The sequence below is a fragment of the Natrix helvetica genome, assembly GCF_964273705.1.
Source record: "Natrix helvetica genome assembly, chromosome: 4".
Lineage (NCBI taxonomy): Eukaryota > Metazoa > Chordata > Lepidosauria > Squamata > Natricidae > Natrix > Natrix helvetica.
In genome coordinates this window covers 93,490,985-93,507,869 of record NC_138550.1, presented here as the reverse complement: position 1 = coordinate 93,507,869, position 16,885 = coordinate 93,490,985, and the positions used below count along the sequence as shown (strand labels likewise).

At 37.7% G+C, this 16,885-nt stretch overlaps 1 protein-coding gene across 1 annotated transcript in view; it reads right to left on the bottom strand.

Moving 5' to 3' along the window:
* Positions 1 to 16,885, bottom strand: part of PHLPP1 (PH domain and leucine rich repeat protein phosphatase 1) — a 205,094-nt gene that overhangs the window by 4,435 nt on the left and 183,774 nt on the right. The window contains exons 13-16 of the mRNA XM_081951854.1: positions 16,739 to 16,869; positions 13,198 to 13,302; positions 4,641 to 4,835; positions 1,429 to 1,657 (exon numbers count right to left, since the gene is read on the bottom strand). Of these exons, the coding sequence (XP_081807980.1) occupies positions 1,429 to 1,657; positions 4,641 to 4,835; positions 13,198 to 13,302; positions 16,739 to 16,869 (660 nt within the window). The remainder of the gene's footprint in view (positions 1 to 1,428; positions 1,658 to 4,640; positions 4,836 to 13,197; positions 13,303 to 16,738; positions 16,870 to 16,885) is intronic.

Below are 16,885 nucleotides of genomic sequence, written 5' to 3'. Positions count from 1 at the left end.
TTGAAAAAGTGATCACATAACCTCAAGGCACTACGAATGTCATAAAATGAACCAGTTGCCAGGTGTGTGAATTTTGATCATGTGAGCATGGGGATGCTACAATAGTGCTAAGCGTGAAAAATGTTCATAAGTTGCTTTTTTTCAATCTATTGTAACTTCAAATGGTCACTAAAGGAACTGTTGTAAGTCAAGGACTAGCAACTGATACTCGGCATGAAATAACTTTTAATATACCATCCCTACACATGTGGCTTCTGCACTGCATAGCATTAAAAGAAGGAAAAATTAACAAGTTGTGGGTTTCTTTTCTACAGCCCTACCATACCAAATTCATATTTCTAGGCTTAGAAAATGCAGATTTACTGCAATCATATAGGTTGGAAGAGGAAATGAATTATGCCTGGACTCTTGTTTGTTTTCAGGAAATTGCTCTGCAGAAAAACTGTTTTCACATGCCCCAATTACATGTCTTTTTCAGATATGTTACTTCCCCTCAGGGGGAAAAAGATTAATATCAGAAAGGAAAAACATTGTTTTTTAAAAAGTAAAATAAGTAGTATTCATACTCTCAAGTTCTGGCTTGGTTTGACTTTAAATGAAATAAGGGAATTTTTAACATCCTGTATTCATTTAAAGACTGGATCAAACATGAAAAAGGATGTAGCAATGGGGAAAGTAAAACTGAAGGAAATGTCTTGTATTTCATACCTTTACATGCTTTAATTTAAAAAAAAATGTAATAAACAGTGAAAATGTGCAAACTGAAGAAAGTACCTTTGGTTTGGGAAGCATACCTCTGATATTAATTAATATTATGGATATTGTAGTGATTGTCCATTACAGCATTTTAGGAAACTTTGCCTTCTATTTCTTTTAGGATGGCCTCCCAATGATCTTGACTTTTCTCTAAGCTCTGGGATAGTTTTATGGTAAAGCTATTAGATGTATATTTCATGAGCGATTGCGATATATGTTTTCTCTCTTATGTGAGCTTTCTTCTCTTTCAATTTTGTCCCTTTTTAAAAAGACATATTGGTTTTTTGGTATATGCTGTGCAGAGTCACTTTTGAATTTAAGTGTCCTTATAAATCTAAATTATATATATATCCAACACACACACACACACACACACAAATTAAAAATGCATGTTATAAATACATGCATTTATTAAAAATTGGGATGGGGATGGGTAGAATAGAATAGAACAGGAATAGAATGCTCGATGTACGTAAAAACAACCAAGTGATAGGTTATAGATCATAAATCATAGTTACAGTCATTAATCATACGAAGGGGAGCAAGATGTCAGAAGGAAATCCTGCCTTATTGGCAGGGTTCTGAAAGAGATTTGCAAAGAAGTACCTGCATTTTATTACCCTGGTCCCTCCCCCCGTTACCCTCCCGGGGGCTGACAACCCAGTATCTTACTTCTGTAATAATGGCTTTGTGCTGCTTGATCCTCCTTAGCTCTTCCTCACAGTTCATCATATAAGACCTAGACAAAGGCAGAGGCTTCCCGTTCCTGCAGAGAACGGATTGGCACTTTCCCACATTTGCTGAGGTTAATGTGAAGCATCCGCCTGGATCTAATGGGTCATGTTTGATGTGGCAAAGGACAGCGGAGCCTCCGAGCTTCTGCCCAGCAGTTCCAAGCTTCCTGGAATTTCAAGATAACAACATTAAGAGGTTAAACAGAGAGAAGCTATGATCGTGCATATAGAATTAAGGTCAACACACACACTTATTTTCAAGAATCAGCAGAAAAAGTGAGGAATTCATGCACAGAAAGCAATTAAGACACTACAAATGAAATCTGATGCATTCTATTAGAGCTGATGGAATTTTGACAGTTCATAGTTTAGTGCTCAGCCAGATGGTAGCAGTAGTTGACCTTGGCTGATTTTCAAAAGCTAAGCAGTGCTGGACCTTATTAGTAACCAGATGGGAGGCAACCAGGACATACTAGAGCTGTAGGCTCAATTAGATTTTTTAAAAAATATCTAGAAAGGGGACATATTTTTGCCAATATGTTTATAAAGTCAGTAGGTGTTGAAGCTCTACCCAAAGATTAATGTATAGTTCATTGGTACAGTTTGTGTGGCTTCTTGATTGGTTTCCTGACCTTCCCAGTGAAATGACTACATTAGAAAGAAATAGGAACCCTTCATCAGAACCCCCAGAGAACCAAAGCCATTCTGGTGCCCTCCAACTAGGAGGATCAAGAACAGAGACAACACTGTCCCATATATGCAAACAAGCCAATTCAATAGAAGGTATCGTCCAACATTCCTAAGGCTCAGTGATGGGTTCAAATTTTTTTTACTACCAGTTCTGTGGGCATGGCTTGGTGGGCATGGCGTGGCTTGGTGGGCGTGGCAGGGGAAGGATACTGAAAAATCTCCATTCCCACCCCACTCCAAGGGAAGGTTACTGCAAAATCTCCATTTCCTCAGCTGGGACTCGGGAGGCAGAGAATAGATGGGGGCGGGGCCAGTCAGAGACTGTATTTACCGGTTCTCTGAACTACTCAAAATTTCCACTACCGGTTCTTCAGATCTGGTCAGAACCTGCTGAATCCCACCTCTGCTAAGGCTGAACTCAAAGCAAATTTTCCCTCAGAAAAATGGAAGACATGACATTCCAATAGTTCAAGAATAGGGGTGCCCAAAATGTACTGAACTGAGATAGTTTTGACATTTAAAATTATGTTTGAGTGCAAAACAGCAAATTCAATTACTCTGGAAGAGTTTCAAGCTTGAAACAGCACACTTGAACTAGAGTGTTCCAAATCTGAAAGAGTTCAAATTTCTTATGTTTTGCATTCCCCTCGTGCAGAACTTTTCTAAATAGGCAAACTATTAGAAAAGAAAAATAAGAAGGGCATTCCAGTTTTGCGTTCTCTTTTCAAACCAACTGGATCAGATAAACTTGACTGCAGAAAGCTGTCATGAAATCCCCATTAAGTCCAAACTCATATATTAATTACGTCCTCCCAACTGTACATTTCTCCAAAATTGGCTCTTTCCAGATTGTCTCAGAACTGTATAAATAATGCATAAAAACCTATCTATCTTCTTCCAAAAGCCATATCTGGTTATAATTTAAACAATTTGCTTTTGATTATTCAGTCTGGAGTAATAGTGGAAATGAGCTGCTACAGAGCTATGTATATAAATAAAATTAATCCCATTCAGTTTATCTATATACAGACTGTTCTCTCCTTTTTTTTAAATGGGGTACACAAGAAGAAAGGTATGATTTTCATAATTTTTTTAAAGAGTTGCATCTGAGAAATTAGTTAACGGAAGAAGAGAGCTATGACAAATAGCATTTGAATGTGTGTATGCAAAGTACCAGAGCCAGATCATTTTTGTGCAAATGAAACAGAAGATAGAAATGGCAGGAATCTAGCAATGAAATCATTATTGTTTCTAGCACCATGGTCACTAGCTTCTGTCCAGTTCACTTTTGGAATTAAGCTCTGGTAAATTGCAGCTTACTGTACTATTAATCTTCTCCAATTATGGTCAAACATTAAATATAAAAACATAATTTCAAGGGGAATACAGTGTTGATTCACTGATCTGGAGAATCCCTTAAATTTTGCTGAAGTGTAAGCAGAAAGGTTTAGCAGTGGCAAGCAAATCCCTTAGCTATCACTTATATTACATGGGAAATGCTGATCATTTATTCTAAGTGGCCAGTTTTCAAGCTCTTTCTATTAAAGAGTTTTCTTAATGGTAATGTAAGAGCTAAGATAATGCTACAATATTCTTCTTCAAATATCAACAACTGCAGGTAAAGGTTTTCCCCTGTCAAGTCACGTCAAACTCTAAGAGGTGGTGCTCATTTCCGTTTCTTAGATATGCATTTTCTGAGGATTCCATGGTCATGTGGGTAGCATGACTATACAAGGTGCACGGAACACTGTTACTTTCCCACTGAAGTGGTACCTATTTATCTACTGGCATTTGTGTGCTTTCAAACTGTTTGGTGGGCAGGAGCTGAAGCAAATAACGGGAACTCATCCCATCGCGCAACTCTTGGGGTCTCAAACTTGGGCTGTCAACTTGTCTCAGCTGACAAGCTCAGCATGTTTAACCGCTGAGCTATTGCAGGGTCTGCAGGTATAAAAGATCTAAAATCAGGGCACTGCGATCATTTCAACAGTGTGCCAGAGAGAGCAAGAGGTAAACCCAGTCACATAAGTCATGTTCTTGAAAAGCCTTTCTTTCTGTTTAATGACAGAAGACCTGAAGAAAGCCCTAGGATTCAATCTGCGTCCTCTGCTAAAAGAATAACACATTCACCATAAATATTTTCTCTTGAAAGTTGCAGTCAGAATAGATAATTCTAGGCTGTATGTCAATGGTCTGAGTCACTAGTAAGCCATTTTCAACATTCATAGCTGGCATAGTAAGTAAGAATGTCAGTTCTTGTCTCATGTCAAAACTCAGATGCCAGCAGGAGCTCTGTATGCACCCAAAACACATAATGCTGTGCCAATCCAAATCGGACTCCCCAGAGGAACAAGTGAAAAGGGACCCCAAAAAGAGTGAAGAAGAAATGGGACATGTTCAGCATTGGAAAACAGATCCTTGTTTATCTTTACAAATACCAACTTTGCAAATACAACTGACCTCTGCATTACAATGAAAGTGTTGAGCATGTATTCCTCTTCATTCTTGGTTTTCTGCAGCTCTTCTGCCAAGATATCACTCATGGTACATTGTAGAAGGTAGGGTATTTCCACATTGCGATCTCCATCAAAGACTCCGTAGAGGGCCTCCCTGTTCTCACAGAAGTTATTGGCGGAAAGAGCTGCCACACACAGTCTGTCAAAACAAACAAACCAATAAATAAATAAAGTGTGGAGCAATCCAAGCCAGCTTAGCATGAGGCAATTGACTGAGGGCAATTTCCTACAAAGCTATCTCCATCAACGTGCCATCAAGTTTCACTCCCACATTTTCCAGGTATTAACATAAGCAGCTTTCACATTTCTTGCAGTTAATTTTGAAAAGAAAGATCTTAATCCAAAGAGGATGGAGAATGTAGTGTTTTGTTGAAAAAACTGAATCCATATAAACAATTCTATAGTAGAAGAAAAATAGTGTATATCCTATTTGCTGACCAAGCTAATTATTTGTGTAATCAATCTACTGGCCTTTTTGCCATGCAGTACTTCTGTTGCAGAACAACTAATAATTTCCTTTGGGCATGACACAGAAAAAAGCTTTGGGCATTAATATCAAAAATACGTAATATACAAAAAGAAAACCACCATTACATTTAATTACAAAAACACTACAATCATAAAGGACAAGACACATTTTTCCTAGATATGCCTCAATGGAATTCAGTTATACTTGATTGCTCAGTTATACTTGATTGTTAACATAATTATTTTTTCCATTCAGCAAATTACCTGATATAAGGCAATATATCGAAGAGATAGAAAAACATTATAGTTTAAATGGCATTCTCTGTCTAGACCACGGGTGTCAAACTCTCAGCATCACGTGGCTGTCACGTGATGTTTCACGGCGTTTTTTCCCTTTGCAGAGCTGGGGTGGGTGTGGCCTGTGTGTGATGCATCCGGCCCACAGGTCACCAATTTGACACCCCTGTTCTAGACATGTGAACAAAAGTTGTTGTCAACTTTAAAACCTGTGGGCTTCAACTCCTAGAATTCCCTAGCCAGCTGGGCATTTCTGGGAATTCAAGTCCACAAGTCTTAAAGTTATGAAGGTTGGACATATCAGATTTAGTGTGAAGTATAACTTCATTGCTTTAAAGATGATTCTACATGTAACAGTTTCCATTATCCATTCCATTCCATTATCATACTAGAAATAGTTCAGCAAAGTTTAAGAAAAAGTACACTGTTTTCCCCCTCAAAACTTGGAAGGAAATAATAAAGAGATTTAAATAGGAAAAAGAATATAAACTAGATTAACTTCCTTGGACATTTTTTTTTCTTTGGGATACTAATATCATTGTTGGTCTTCTTTTAAATTGTATATATTTATGATATATAAATAAATAATATAGAAACCCCAAATCAGTCAACTTAATATTTAAACCTGCTGGCTTCCAATGCTATCCTGCTACCTTTTTAAAAAAATCCAAGGTATAATTTATATCTTCTATCTAACTGAAAGGTGACTAAGGGGAAATATAAGTTAAAAATTTCCACAAAAACGTATTACAAAATGAACACACAAAAACACAGGATGAAAACGTCCCAAGAAACTATCGAGAGCATTATTAAAATTAAAAAGGATATTATGTCCAATGTCAAAAGTTCAAGCGACAAAACACTAAACGTTTAAAATGACACATAAAGAAACTAGGCCATTTCCAAATTCGAAGATATGCCGCCACAAAAGCTTGTCTCAAACATCAGTCTAGGAAACTCTTTTTTTTATTTTGCTTAGCAAAAATACAGCAACCATCACGACTTCTTTAAATTGTATTCCTGATTATTATATTTGTCTCTTGACTTTTCTTGAGGCATTCGAGGTAGAAACATAGTGAAAACTCTGCTCCTTTTATACTCACATCCCGATGAGGTAGTGAAATAGTGACTAGTTCAAAGTCATGCTGCGATGTTCATGCAAAGCATGTTTGTGAAATGCAGTTCAGAATCTTGGAATTGTTTTAAAAGAAAACAACAAGGGAAAATTTCTCATCCCTGCATATTCTTGCCAGAGGTTAAGGCTAAAATATATTCTTTTACTCACTGCCACTCCTAATGACTACCAAACCCAGAATTATGCAATGTATGATATAATTATGCTCAGTTTGATAAAGAACAAAAAACCCAGATTCTGTTTTTTAAAAAATGAACACAGAACATTTACGTAACTTTTTATCATAGCCATATTTTTTAAAGTTCAGGTTAGATAAAAATCGATGATTTTTTTTTAAAAAAATGGATTTTTAAAATTTAAATCTGATTTTTTAAATCTGATTTTTCTTATTTTTATCAAATTTATTTTAATAAAATGCTTTATTAAAGAGTAAAAAATTATCTAAAAATAGTTTTCTATTTAAGATACGTTAATAATTTAGTTTATTCAGCATGAAATGGAGCTTACATATGTAGCGTGAGGCTGTATATTCTGCAATATTTATATTTTTGGTACTCATTCAATGAATCCAAACTCTGCAAGCTAAATAGGAAATCTTTATTTTGTTTGCAAATAATAGTAATAAAGATAACTACCAACAAGAATGAGTCCTTACATTTAAAGAGCAGCTGTCATTTTAAATCCATCATGGTAGCACCTGTTAGTGGGCATCCACTCACCTGCTTCCCGCTAGGTCCCTCACCTTTTTGTGTCACTGCCGCATCACCAGCCATCCCATTAAAGTGAATGGGACCGTCGGTGAGTCAACAGCGGGTCAGAGGAGGAAACATTGAGGGACAGAGAAGACAGTTGCTCTTTAAAAATTATGATTTAAATTGAGTTGGTTTAAATCAAACCTTTTTACCAGTGATTTAAGTCATGATTTAAATCAAATCCATTCTGTTACAATCGTTCACTCTTAACATCACTGGGTGTGTAATGTATGGTATCCTTTTATTTTTAAAACTCATCCTTGTTTTTAATTTGGGTTTGTTTGTTTGCTTCATGCCATTAGCTTTCCTTCTGTACCAGAGAAAAATGTCTCAAAATAGTTCTTTGGAGGATAAGCAGAGCCGTTAAGATAATGATGAAACAATCAAAAGGGGACATGCCAAATGAGGAGAGCCCAGGAAATCAGCTCACGGTTTTGATCCGAAAAATGAAAATATTTCAATCAGCAGGAAACTTGATGTGCCTGGATTGCAGGACTCTGCAAATAGGCTTGATTCACACATTTCACTGTTTCACTTAATCATTATGTATGGAATAAAGGACAACTGGCCAGGTTCACATAGAATAATCCACAAACCTTGCCTACAGACCTCAATGGCTAAAATAGCTAATCCAAAAACCAAGCAAACCACATTCTTATTTAATACAACATGTTAATTTCATTAAGCAAGAATAACTTGCTACCAAGGCAACGAATGTCACACAGCCTCTATTGAGACCCATGTATTTACAAGGACAAAATGAAGAGAGAATATGTATAATTTAAAGACTGTCAATATTTTATGTTCATTGCCATGAAGATTCAAGGTGGAGATGGCATTTTTCAGTGCCAATACCCAGAAAACGTGAGTGGGAATGTACTAATGCACCTATATCCTGTTTGTAGCATTGGCCTCTTGACTGGCACCATGAGAACAAAATAATACTAGTGGGACCATGGTTAATCAGCTTCATTAGGAATGACAGTTTATACATGTTGAGCAACAAAATCCCTAAGGAAAACCTCTGAAGCTGTGAAGACTAACCTCTCAGCTAATCCTCTTGGCTGAAACTGATTCTACAGGTAGTCCGCAACTTACAGCTGCAATTGAGCCCAAAATTTATGTTGTTAAGTGAGAAATTTGTTAACTGAGTTTTGCCCCATTTTATGACTTTTGTTGCCATATTTGCTAAGTGAATCACTGCAGTTGCCAAGCTGAGGTGGTATTCAGCAGGTTCTGACCAGTTCTGGAGAACTGGTAGTGGAAATTTTGAGTAGGTCAGAGAACCGGTAAATACCGCCTCTGACTGGCCCAGCCCCCATCTATTCTCTGCCTCCCAAGTCCTAGCTGATCAAGAAGAAATTGATTTTGCAGTAACCTTCCCCTGTCATGCCCACCAAGCCACGCCCACAGAACCGGTAGTAAATAAAATCGAATCCCACCACTGTTGCCAAGTTAATAATATGGCTGTTAAGTGAATCTGTTTCTCCACTGATTTTGCTTGTCAGAAGGTCGCAAAAGAGGATCCCATGGCTGTAACTGTCATAAATGTGAGTCAGCTGTCAAGCATCTGAAAGCAAATCACATGACCCTGCGGACCCTGCCATGGCCATAAGTATGAAAAATGGTCATGTCAGTTTTTCAGTGCCGATGTAACTTTGAACGGTGACTAAACAAAGTGTTGTGAGTCAGAGACTACCTGTACTATAGATACACTTACAGATACGATGAAAGGAACAAGCCATGAAGACATGCTGTATCTTCCCCCTATGCCTCTCAGTATCACAGACTGGATAACCAGAAAGCAATCAAAATCACCACAGTAAAATCAGAATAAGATGCAAATAACAGCCTACTTGAATTATATATATATACAGAGATTGTATTTGTGCTGATAAATAAATAAAGGGAGACTAGTATAGATCTATTTCAAGCTATTTAGCTCTCATCAGCTAGCCATACCCTTACTGGGAAATAGATCTATACTAGTCTTCCTTTATTTATTTATCAGCACAAATACAACACAAATATAAAAAGGCAACATTAAAAATAAAAATATGGTTTTCTACCTGGATGGTCTTCTGTAATGAGCCGAACGACAGAAAGAGGAATTAGTGAGCTCCCTCCCATATTTGGGCATACCAGGGGTTGTAACACACATACATACATACATACATACATACATACATACATACATACATACATACAATTAGGCTCAGCAGAGAGAGTGGAAGGATTCTTCCTTAGCCAAGAGATGGATAGGTGGAAGAAAATCTCTCTTGATATCATATATGTTATGAACACAAATATGCATGTGTCACATAAATGATCTTCCATCTTAAACTGGATCATTTCCAAAAGTAAGACTTTGAGAGGAAGTTCTCTACTCTAATTTGCATCTAAATACTGTCAGGCCCGAATTTGACATATGTGCAGCCATTTTATTTAGCTCTCTATTATACTCATTTATTCCTTTTTCTTTCTCTTTACTATGTAAGGGTTTTTTTTTTAGGCTCACCACATTCTTAAGGTGGGAGGAAGGAATGAATAGATAGTGAGGATTGTTTTGGCTAGGTGACCTTTCCCTGGGAACAGAGGCTGCTCCTGCTGAGAATGGAAGGTGGAGTTTGAAGACACCGGGCAATGTGGATTGAGTGTTTATTGGAGAATGTGACTTTTGAGGGTTGCTTCTAACTTATAATATCATGTGGTGTAATTCCACTTTGTGTCAGATCCAGAATTACAACAGACTTTGCTAATTTGATGTCTACCCTAATAAAAGAAATTTGTTTAGCAGATGGACTTTGCACATTTCTTTTTTGAAAGGATTTCATCACTTGGAAACCTGACACATACATTGATTTAAATAAATCCTCAGTTTTAAAGATCTCAATTCAGCAGACTTCAGACATTAAAAGCAAACTCTGATTTTGGACCTCACTTCAAAGCATAAAAATCTGTTATTTGGCAAAACTGGTTAATGGTCATTGCTTCTACTGTACATGTTTAAATGTGCAGAATGTCTTCTGCACATGCATAACAAAAATACTGTACTTCATGATTTTAGATGCAATTTTGGAACTGTTCACCTGTCCCAATGTTTCAGATACAGGTAGTCCTTGACTTAAAATCATAATTGGGACGGAATTTCTGTCATATGTTGTGGTTATAAGTTAAGTTGGACCCAATTTCACAGCGGCCCTTAAGTGAATCATATGAATACAACAAATGTCACATATTACAATTGCATGATCGCAGGACATTGCAACGGTCACAAATGTGAGCTACTTCCCAAGTGCCTGAATTATGATCCCTCGGCCACAGGAGTGGTATAATGGTTGTAAATGCAGGTACAAGTTGTAAGATACTTTTTCTGAGGCTGTTATGTTATAATTTTGAACCATTGTTAAATGGCTCAAGTCAAGAACAACTTATAAAAATTTTTGTAAGGTTTTTCTAAATATTTTGTAAAGACAATCATGGATAATCAGTTATAGCCTCAAAGGAGTGAAAAAGCGATTCTTTCCCAAAAATGTAATAGCTTTTATCAACTCTGTATCTGATCATGAAGTCTAGCCTTCTTACTCCCATATCTGCAGGTTTTTGGATTGAGGGAGATACATGCTTCCAAAATTCAATTAAACTAGATACTTTCTTCGACCCAATACCCAATATCATTCTCAACAAAATCTAACATCCCAGCAGAAGCAACTCCATAAGGTGTGTTTTCTGATGTATAAGCCTATTTTGGGACATAAAGATCCTTATAGAATATATGATACATTAATTTTACAACAGATGGACAGACTTAACCATAGTTTCTACTGGGAAACTGTGAGTATCGTAGACCAAACTAGAAGTTTGGAACTCAGACCAATCAGCCATCAACAAGCCCATAGAGATAAGCAACATTTATATACCATTTAAAAGAGACAATAAAAAAGCTAAAAAGACCAGAACAACTCCTTACCAATAACCAGCACTCAGATAAGTGGGAATTAACACCAAAAATTGTTACTTAGTCTGCTAACAAAATGTTCCCAAGAAAAACAATCAAGATTGGAGTGCACCAAGGACTCTACATTTCCATACTATAGTAAAGCAATACAAGTGTAACCTTGGGAACCAGTCCCCAAATGGAGCATTATAAATAGAAATGATATATAATTTGCACTTAAGGCTTTTTTCAAACCAAAACTAGTGAATTTCAACTCAAGGATTCCACTGCATTCTGAAAATGAGGAACAGCTTCAAGCGAACAGATTCACTTTAGTAAATCAGTGAGTTCAATTTCACAGTGCCTATTCAAAAGTATCATATTCATACCCGACACACTCTCCTTATTCATGTCAACATAGGCACATGCAAGAATTCACCATAGCACTCAGATAATGTTCCTTTAATGTACAGTTTGTTCTCATTTCAGTCATTCACTGCACTTTTCAAAACCAACATATCCTCAAAGGCTCACCATATTTAAATTTGGATTTGTAGGGGAGGGAAAAAAGTGGCCTCATGTGACTTACCTGAGTATAGTGCAATGCTGAGGAAGTCATCTTTGTTAAAGCTGTCAGAAATACTAACTTGTGTAGGAAATGTAATCGGTAAGACTAAACAATCCATGCAGCTTTTAGAAAAGAAAGGGGGCACCCTTGAAATAAAGATGCTGGTGTCAGTAGGCCTGGAATTTCTCAGTTTTGCCACCTGAGTTAAAAATAGCTCCCTAGCAAAGAATGTGAGGAATGGTAGCTGTGCCAAGTTGTAAGGAACTTCAAAGCAGCTGAACTGGTCTTCCCTCTAACAGGAATGCAGAAGCTGCCACTCCAGCATCGTCAAAATATGACTGCAGAACTTTTTTTTTTTTTTGCAGGACAGGAGGGCCAAAATGAATAAATACAGGGAAAGCCATGCCAATATTAAGCTTAGTTGAATATCTATCAGATCAATCCACTTTTAGATTGATGTGGCCTTCTCTAGCACACCATTTCGTTCTGAATTCGTATGGTCTGCTCTAAAAGCACAGAGAGTGGTTTACACACAGAGAAGAGGTGGCAACATGGCCTTCGGGACACCACAAAATGGCTACCCCCAACCCCGACCTTCCCATTTGTACACACATGCACACACAATTTGTGAGAATGTAAGATTAAATCTCTTTAATCGTGAAAATATTTACAGACCCCCTTGCATCCTGGACATAAATTGTTTCAACTTCTACCTTCAAAATGATGTTATAGGGCACTTCACACCAAGACAACTAGACACAACAACAGTTTTTCCCCGTACGCCATCACTCTGCTAAACAAATAATTCCCTCAACACTGTCAAACTATTCTCTAAGGCTTCATTACTATTACTATTAGTCTTCTCATCGTTCCTATCACCCATCTCCCCCCACTTATGACTGCAGGACTGTAACTTTGTTGCTTGTATCCTCAATTTATATTGATATTGTTTCCTGATTGCTTATTTGTACCCTATGATTATCATTAAGTCCTGTACCTTAGGATTCTTGACGAATGTATCTTGTCTTTTTATGTACAATTGGAGCATATGCACCAAAGACAAACTCCTTGTGTGTCCAATCACACTTGGCCAAGAAAGAATTCTATTCTAATGATATTTTGATTTTAATAAGCATGCTTTTTTTATTTTGCACCCCTTAAGTTTTACACTACTTCCTGCAAAGGTTATTTCATTTATAATCCCTCCAGATTTGGTTGCTCAATAGCCCATCCAGCGCTACGGTTAAGCTAGATCCGAGATAAGTGCCCCCTCCCGCACAGGTGGATATACTGATAAGGGGAAAGTCAGGCTAAAAGCCTTGCAAGTGATTTTGAACAGCTTACTTGTTCTTAACTCCGGATGCTTCAGTGTAACCATGGCTCCACACGGCTGGGGCTCCAGAGGCATCTCCAGCAGAAGGCTGGTCAATCTTGAAGCAACGAATATTACTACAAAGAGAAACAAAAACGTTCAAGCATCCATGCTTCAAAAGAAAAGGAAGCAGCCCCTGATATTCTCTGCTAATCTTGTGTCGTGCTTGTAGGTAATATTTTTAGTCACTAGGCGAGAACGTATTTACGATAGCAGTGATGCTCAGAGTCCCTGAATGCGCAAGAAAAACAACTATTTAATAGTTACAGTGCTATATTCTTTCTTCTGATTTGCTAAAAAGAGGTGTTGCTAAATATAACATTAAAAAAGGAAATTAGAAATGTTAATAATAAGGTAAGTTAATTAGTTTCCTGAATAGGGTACTACAAAAAATAAACAGCTAGGCACAGATTAAAATGTTTTTTTTTCCCTCCCACGCGTTCTGACATAATTGCATTTTTAAATTCCTGCGTTTCACCATTTTTTAAATTTATTTTTAAGTAAAAGTATTTAACTTGTATTCATCCAGTCACTTTTTTGTGTGTGTGTTTCTGCAAGTGTTTCTGTTTATAGGTGTATAGTCATAAATCCATACCCATGTCGCCTGCTTAAGTTGGCCACACTTACACACTTTCTCTTTGCCCATGAGCAGCATTTTATCCTGCAATCCAGAACTCTGATGGCAAACTTCACACACACGTCTGAATTTTAGCTGCCACCCCACCCACAAAAAAAGCCCCTGGAACTGTTTAAATGTTAGTGCTTAACACAAATATAGTGCGGAATAGGGCTGAATGAATCAATGTTTATTTTTATAAACGATATTTATTAAAAAAAAGGAGAGTAAAACAAAGCATATAATTTAACCTGCTTTATATAAATGCATGACTCTTGCAAATTTGGATGCTACTGCTGTTGATCCTGAGATATAGTTCAAAACAAGCAGTTTCGTAAATAATTATTAATTCAGGAGCCATGATGGCACAGTGGTTAGAGTGTAAGTACTGCAGGCTGTTTCTGCTGACTGCCAGCTGCCAGCAGTTCGAGTCTCACTGGCTCAAAATTGACTCAGCCTTCCATCCTTCTGAGGTTAGTAAAATGAGGAAAAAATGGGGCAAAATTCACTTAGTACTGCTTACTACTTAGCAACAGAAATTTTGGACTCAATTGTGATCGTAAGTCAAGGACTACTTTTACGTCAAATTAAAAAGATTGATAATTTCCACTCTAGATTATAGTTTCTATCAGTCCTGTCCACTTCTCATGTTAGCTAAGGGAGGGGGGGAATCCTTAAAAACAGGCAACTCTTTTGACAAGAGACCTTACAAATTTTCTCCTCTTCCCTTCTCTTCCCCTCTCTCTCCCTCCCCTCCATTTTTTGGTAGTGAGCTATCCAGTAACTTAGGGATAGTGCATATCTTTGGAGTCTTTGGATTGTTTTTTTTTCTTCTCATATTGATGTGACGGGAAAAGCACTAACCTAATAATGAAAAAAGAGAACATTCAGGATGGCTTTACCTTCTGGTGGTTCCAACACTAGGAATGAGAAGGAGTTTGAGTCTATCTAGCTAGAGTCTATTTAACTTGGTCATGCAGAACTTAGGAAAAGCCACTGAAGGTCAAGATAAGATTCTTTATGCGTGACCTAAATGACACAATTCTATACAAAAACGGTGTGTTATCTGAGCCCTGAACTGAAAGCAGGGGATAATTAATTGTTGGCAGGCAGCACAGTATGCCAAGGGTTGGGCTTTGACAAGTTTGTCAAAAGGAGTGGAGTTTTCAGAAGATACTTGCTAAACTGAACAGGAAGATTCTGTCCTAGGCAACAATATTGTGTTAATTGTAATTCATGCAGGATATGTTTATACAAGTTCATAAAATGACTAAAAGTAAAGTAGAGTTTTACAGAGAGCGAGGAAAGTGGTCTCTGAAAAAATTCTTTGAAAAATGACAGCTGTACATTTGCTGACAATCTCATCCTTTGGAGCCAGGGGTTTACAATGGCCACTAGAGACTGATATTTGGAGCAGTCAGAGAAAGACAAGACACAGAAATCTTCACAGCAATATGACACAAGGTGCCACAAGAAAGCCATTGTGCAATGCAAGAATGCAGTCAAAAACCACACAATTATTTCCTTGTACAGATATAGTGGAAATAAAGTTCACCAGAAGAGAACTTTGACCGTGACAAACCTCCAAATCATGAGTCAGTAAATTCAGATCACATTATATTTGAAAGTTATGAGAGACAAAGTCCTTTTGCTCAAAATAGCAGATCTTTCAATATTTCATAAAGAGGCTTATCCCATTTTAGTATAATGTGCAAAAAAAAAAAAGAATACGTGCTGTGTACATAAAAACCTTCAACTCACACAAGAAACTTGACATTTTCTTGACAGGGCTGGTAGATTGAGCTGAAAAATGTATGCAGCAATAGAGCTATTGGAATCATAGGAGATATAAGTCAGGCTCATAAATATATAAATATATAATCACTTTGGAAGGGACAAAGACATTTTGTTTCCTTTAGTTCTTCAGGATGCAGGGATGGGCAGCAGCCACTTTTATCATAAGCCAAGAAACATAGTTGAGGGCTTGAGCTTTCAGCATAGCAAAACAGGAGTAAAGAGACATGATCAGAGGTCAAATCTCTAACCAGGAAATTCACTGGATGACCTTGAGAGACCTGTTCACACTCTCAATTTAACTGGCAAAAAGACAGACATGAACAGAACCAAAAATAACTGAAGGTGGAAAAAGTAAAGAAAAAAAGGTAAAATTCTAGTTTTTGCTCCTGCTTCTTGATTCACTGGGTGGAAGGTGAATGGTCGCATGGGGGAAGTGTTAAAGGTAAATGTAAAGGTTCCCCTTGCACATATGTGCTAGTTGTTCCCGACTCTAGGGGACGGTGCTCATTTCTGCTTCAAAGCCGAAGAGCCAGTGTTGTCCGAAGACGTCTCCGTGGTCATGTGGCTGGCATGACTAAACGCCAAAGGTGCATGGAGCACTGATACCTTCCAACCAAGGTAGTCCCTATTTTTCTACTTGCATTTTTACATGCTTTTGAACTGCTAGGTTGGCAGAAGCTGGAACAAGTGATGAGAGCTCACTCCATTACCTGGCGCTAGGGATTCGAACCGCCAAACTGCCGACCTTTCTGATCAACAAGCTCATCATCTTAGCCACTGAGCCACCGCATTCCTTAGTGGGAAGATGGGAAGTGCTAAAATCTAAGTGTGAAGGTCAGGAGCGAGAACAAACCATTGTTTGGGTTCAAGGAGATCTTGGACAAGAACAAACAGGAACCATTAAAGTGTAAGGACTGGGCTCTGGACTCTTATTTACTAAAACAGTTATTTACTGAGTTCCAAAAGAAAAACAATCCTCCTGAACATAGTCATTTAAAAAAAAAATTATGGGCGGTTAATGTTTACATAACAAGTGCTTTTCCCCAAGTGCATAGTGTACTCTTTTGCCTATTGTGTAAATAACATGGACGGCTCCTTACTTCAGCAGCTCCAAGGTTTTGTGATCCAGAACTAGTCTGGGGTTTCCAGTCAGGTCTAGTTCCTGCAGCTTTGGAGGCAAAGTTTCAGGCAACGTGACTTCGGTCAGCTCGTTACAGCTCAGGTCCACACACTGAAAAACGAGGGGA